A 6,000-nucleotide genomic window follows, 5' to 3' on the forward strand; every position below is an offset into this window, starting at 1 on the left:
TATATAAAAATAGACTAAAATAAGCAAACAAGTTTCTTCTGTATAGCACAGGGAACTATATTCAATATCTTATAATAACCTTTAATGAAAAAGAATATGAAAATGAATATATATGTATATGCATGACTGGGACACTGTGCTGTACAGCAGAAACTGACACATTGTAACTGACTATACATAAAACAATTCTATATTACATGTGGTAGGGCATGATATTAATAGTCACCAGATGGTCACTGGCTTCTAGAACTTTTCCCCTACCAGTGAAGCCCTCTGACCCACCAGCTGAAATCCTGTGCCCTCTGATGTGACTCCCTGATGCTCTCTTAGCCCCTCTAGCTGCCTCTTATGTAGCAAACCCACATCTCCTGCTGGACTGAAGTTCACCCTGAATCTTTACCACTACATAACATGTTACCTGTACACAGGATAGACTCAAAGAAAGTTTATTAAATAAAAAATTCCTCAAGATAATTTTAGCCCAATGTTATTTTAACCCACATAGCAAGATAAAACTAAATCTCCCTCTTCCCAGATACAATTAAGTTAATCACCTCAATTTCTCACTTGTACTTTTGCTGTAAGATTACTGCCACTAACCAAAACTGAGAAAATAAGATGTGAATTATCTTACTCTAGCTGGCCCTCAAAGCCAATTCATCTTGTTGAAAAAAATAATTTATTATCAAATTAAGCCACTACTATACCTGTTCTCTCTCCTCAAGAAAGAGATGGTGATCCAAGATGGAAAAAGGTAAGAGCGTGAGAAGGAGCTAACTGAGTAGAAAGGCGCTCACTAGTGCTGCTAGATCTGACAGCTCAGGGCTGTATTTGTAGGTACTGTAGCAAAATGTGGCATTAGCGACTCTAAGAGATTGGGGAAGCCTCTTTGGTCTCTGTTCCCCCTTCTGCTCCACTACAGAGCTCTTCTGAACCACAGTGATGTCAGAGATGTTCCCTGAGCCTCTCCTGCCCACACCTGGTCCTGATGAGAGGCCTCCTGAAGGACTCCTCCCCACCCCCAGTTGTTGGGTATTATTAGAAAACTGCTCTCTGTACTGAGGTCAGTTCGGCCTTCCCCAGACTTATTCCCACTGGCCTTCATTTTGGCACAGTCTAAACACTGGTCTTCTCCCCTCTTTCAGGAAGAGCCTCTTTTCCTGTATTTCTTCTCATCCAGACAACCTTTCTGCCCCCTCTTCATCCTCCCCAGCACATCATTTTCCATCCTGGTTCCATCCTTTGGATCCATCTTGGTTTATCAGCAGGTCTTGAATTATATCCAGCACTTCAAATTAATATAGAATTCGGCCACAGTGTTATCACTCCTAAGATTACCTGAGGTTCTCCACTATTCATAATGCTATTGGCTAGTATAAACTGCTACTCCCCTTGGTTAGCAAATGACAGGGCTAGTTTCACGGCTGAATTATAATGGTACTGTTTCTGATTTTTAATTTCCTTTCTGCCCAGGGTATACATCAATATCTTGGGCGGTCAATATTCAGATCAAGCTGGCAACAGAATAAGGGCTTGGAATTGGTCAAGTTCTGTCACTTCCTCACCCTTTGTTTCATTTAAACCTGTCTTTCTGGCTTTGAACCATTATGTTGGAATCCGCATCTTAGAACAAGACAAGATTTCAATCACTTTTCTAGCAATGGGCCAACAGGCAAGAATCAGTGTCGGAACCAAAGTGAAGGTAGGTACATTTTTTTAAAACAGTTTAAACTATTTAGAATAATAAGAGTAAAATTATGTTATTACTGATAGATTATACTTGTGTGTAATTTACTGTGCACTACTGTGAATTCTGGAATTCAGTGAAAAAATACTGAAAGTTTCATATGGATTTGAGGCAGCCTTACAGTTTCTTCCTTAGAAATTCCTTTTAGTTCAGACTTGATTCATAACACATTTAATGAGTGTTCCCTCTGTGACTGAGTAGTGCAGCTTTGGGGATTTGGTTTTAGGATTTTGTGTTTTGTTGGGTTTTCTGTGTGCTCTAGCAGAAAGCCCCTGGCTTTCTCTCCTGGCTCTGTCAGGAGAGCTGGGTTCTGACCCTGCATCTCCACTTGGTGTCCAGGAGGGCATTAGAAACTTAACAGAGCAAAATGAGATTTGAAAGCTCGCTCTACTTTCTGCCTTCTCCATCTCAGAAAATGGCATCTGCATTCTTTCAGTTGCTCAAATCCAAAACTCTGGAGTAGTTACCCTGCTCTCAGTTTTACAACCCCACATCTTTTATCTGCAAGTCCTGTAAACTCCAACATATCTCCAGACTCCTGCACTCCTTGCATCCTTCACTACTGTCACCTTTGTCTGCCTCATGTACCCAATATGCCTCTTGTTAGAATTATTACAATAGCCTTTTACTGAGTTTCCCACCTTCCAGTCTTCCTAAAGTCTATTCTAACGTGAAAGTGGGAGTGATACTTTGAAAACATAAGTCTAGTCAAAACTATCTAGTGACTTCTAATCCTATTCAGGGTAAAAGCCAAGATCCTGACTTGCAATACCACATGTGATCTGGACTCTCTTCTTTTAACATTCCCTTGTTTCCTACCCACTCTACTCCAACCACACTAGCCTTTCTGCTGTGCTAGACAATACTAGGCATGTCCCTGCCACAGGGCCTTTGCACTTACTATCCCCTCAACTTAAAATGTTCCCCCTGCCCCATTTAGCACATAGTTGCTGCACTTCCTTCAGTTTTCAAAGTCCTTTCCTGACACCCTGTGTAAATTCGCAGCCCCCCTACCCCCACCTCCACCCTGATACTCTGTGAGTGCCTCTTTGGCCATATGTATGTCACAAATTCTAATATGTAATGCTTTCATTTTTTCCCCCTAGTTTATAGTTTCTATTTTGATTTCTTCAACTCAGTAGTTATCAAATTTTCAAATAGTTTCTTGAAGTTTACTACCCCCTTTCTTGTTAATTTCTAAATGGTCAAGGAATATAGCTTACAATTTTTTCTGCTATTTAAAATGTATTCATTTTTTCTTGGTGGTTGATGACATAATCTATGACTGCTCCATGTATATTTGACCCTCCAAAAGGTGTATTATTTTTTGGCACAAAATTGTGTATGTCTAATTGTTCTATTCACACTTCTCTCTCTATTCTTTTTGTCTTGTTGGTTTATTTCTGAGAGATGTGTAAAAGCCTCCCAACATGATGGTGAATCTGTTCATGTTTCCTACTATTTCTATCAGGTTTTGCTTTATATGTCTTGAAGCTCTGTGGTTAGAAAATTAAAGGGGTCGACTGTGTTCGTGGTGAGGTACAGCCCTCATCCCTGGGCCAGCTCACTTAGCTGCCCTGCAGCTGAGCCCACTACATGACTCTGTGTCTCAGAGAGTTTTGTTATTCTGAAAAAATTTTAGTATCATCAGTATTATTTCCAATTTCCCTTTAAAATAATGGTCTTTGCCTTAAATGCTATTTCCTATGATGTAAAATTGCCACACATGCTCTCTTCCAGTTAGCATTGGCTTTGTACATTTTTTTCATCCTTTGATTTTCAACCGTTTTATGTAGCTTTGATTTAGATGTGTCTCTGGCAAACAGCATATAACTGGATTTTGTTGCTTTCCTCAACCTGACAGACTCAATCTTTTAATATGTTGTGTTTTAATGGTTATTCTAACATTGTTAACATATCTTTTTTTCTGTATGCATAGAGCTAAGATCTGAATCCTCCAGGTATGTCTTTTCCTTGACAACAATTCTCTCAAATCCGTAGGAAAATAATAACACTATATATATATATATATTCTAAGACCTTTCTCTGGCTACTAACTCTGTTTCTTTGAGTATTAGTACCTCTGATAGATAAACCTGGTGCCTCTCGTTGGGCATCCCCATTCTCCCACATTCTGCCAGCTGTGGAGAGTGGTACGGGCCATTGAGGGGTGGAAGGCGAGCCCCAGCAGCCAGCCTCAGCCTGGGGGCACCGTGGCTCACACAGAGGGCAGGGCAAGGGCTGCCTCCCACCCGACCATCCTCAGGTCTTCCTTAGGGCCCCTCCTCCTTCCACTGCTGTTGACTTTGAGCTCAGAACGTGTGTGCTTTCTCTCTCTATGGATGTGGTCCCAGCTGCTTCTCAATTTTCAGGAATTCCTTAAGATTACTCCTGTTGATGAGTATCTTGCCTATTTTCTAGAACTATTATCGATGTACTCTCTAAAAACACTTTCTGCCATTTTATGGGATTTGGGATTGAGGGAAAACTAAAAATGGTGATCCATTTTCAGTACTCAGCCATCTCATCCTCCTCTCCCCACCTCCTCCCTCCCTCCCATCCTCCCTCCCTTCTTTCCAATGTGGGGAGAGATGAAAATGCAGGAAGATACTGCACATTCTTGGATCTCTGGCAGGTAAGTGATCACTCTGCTTGCAGGAGGTAGTAGTTGGGTTTGCATTTAGCCCGCCCCACTGAGGCTACGTGCCCCAGTGAGACTGGTCCTGAAGCCCCAGCCTGGAAACACCTCCGGCTAACAGACCTTCACCTTCCTGCAGCTGCAACGGGACAGCATCGGCCTGAATCACCGAAGGCTGTGAGGGAGTGGGGAGAGCAGAGGACAAGGAAGGGTCTTGGGGAGGTTAATGTGGACCTGCCTCCTGGAAGAAGGGGCACATTTTAGGAGGAAGAACGGTGTTTTAGTCCTTTTGGTCCTTCTGAAAAGCCCAGCTCAGGTGCTAGCCTCTCTGGGGAAGGCTGCCCCTCAGGGCCTTCCCAGCTCCAGGCCAACACGCACCGTGCTGTCCACATTGGGCCTTTCCCAGAGACCTGCCTGCAGCATCTCTGTGTTCCCGTCATATGCTGCTAAATGACGTGAACAAACTACACATTTGAAAGAAATTATCCAAATTCTTTTTGGTCTGGCCTGTCCTAGTCTCTCGGATCTCCACAGCATTTCAGCTCATACCCATTCAGGTTTGAATTTCCAGTACTGCCCCTGTTTATAGATAATTAGACTCAAGAAGGAATCCAACCCCAAATTCGTGCTGCCTCTGGTTCCATCTCCTCCCATCTCCTGGTTCCACAGTCACATTTCCACCCTTGGACCCTGAGTTTCCTTTTCTTTCTCTTTGCTGAAAAGCTAGAGAACCCTGAGGAGATCCCAGCGCTCCGGTACCTGAATGGAGATGATCTTCTTCTGCTGGCCAGTTTAATAAAGATCCGACGCCTGTTTCATAAACTTGAAGGATGTGTGAATTTCCCCTCCAGCCAGGTTTGGGAAAAATTAAAGCAACCTTCCTACCTTTCTTCACTTTCTGTAAAACTAATTGCCCTTTGTCACAATTCTGGTATAAAGCAAGACACAATAAAAACAATAGCAGCTATGATAAATGAGAACATTTAACTAAGAATAATGGTGCTTTCATTTGTTTTGTCGAGTTTTTCTCGGAGCAGGGGGTGTGGGGGGCGGGTTTCAAGTAAAGTGTATATGACTAGGAAATACCAAGAAATGTGCTGTATTACAAATTTAGAGCACATCCCAAGTCCTCACTGGTTTGCATTCTTAGTTGGAAAATGAAACAACTCACTTTCGGGGCAGCAGAGAACGAGCAAGTGAGCAGAAGTGTCCCCATCGGCCAGAGTTCCGTCAGGAAAACAGACAGCGGAAGGTACCAGGTGCTTCCACCCAAAGGCTGGGGAAGTGAAGGTCAAGGAACACCCCTGCTGGCTTCCAGGAAAACTGGAAGTGAGGGAATCTCAGGAAGCCACGAAGGGCCATCAAGGGTGACAGTGGCAGGAGCTCCTCAGAGGAGCGGCAGCCTCACATTTCAGTGCAGGCAACAAACAAACGACTGCATCCCTGAACGTCCACCTTCCCGCTGCTGGTGGACGACGGCTGCTGCTCCTCTCTACCTCCCAAACCTCAGGCAGGTGCCTCTCCCTGGGGAATCATAACAGGCTCCCACTGGGAAAGGATTATGGGACAGTATGTGTTTCCCCTTCCCAGGGGTGGGAGGAGGGATGCTGCTGAA

The 6,000-nt window shown here is 43.5% G+C and overlaps 1 protein-coding gene across 1 annotated transcript in view; it reads left to right on the forward strand.

Annotated features, from left to right (window-relative positions):
• The window catches only part of ERICH6 (glutamate rich 6), a 31,566-nt gene extending 26,090 nt beyond the window's left edge, over positions 1 to 5,476 (forward strand). Inside the window, exons 13-14 of the mRNA XM_010952108.3 lie at positions 1,474 to 1,702; positions 5,109 to 5,476. Coding sequence (XP_010950410.1) covers positions 1,474 to 1,702; positions 5,109 to 5,372 — 493 coding nt within the window. The 3' untranslated portion in view covers positions 5,373 to 5,476. The remainder of the gene's footprint in view (positions 1 to 1,473; positions 1,703 to 5,108) is intronic.
• Positions 5,477 to 6,000: the final 524 nt, after the last annotated feature.

This window comes from Camelus bactrianus, chromosome 1 (genome assembly GCF_048773025.1).
Source record: "Camelus bactrianus isolate YW-2024 breed Bactrian camel chromosome 1, ASM4877302v1, whole genome shotgun sequence".
NCBI lineage: Eukaryota > Metazoa > Chordata > Mammalia > Artiodactyla > Camelidae > Camelus > Camelus bactrianus.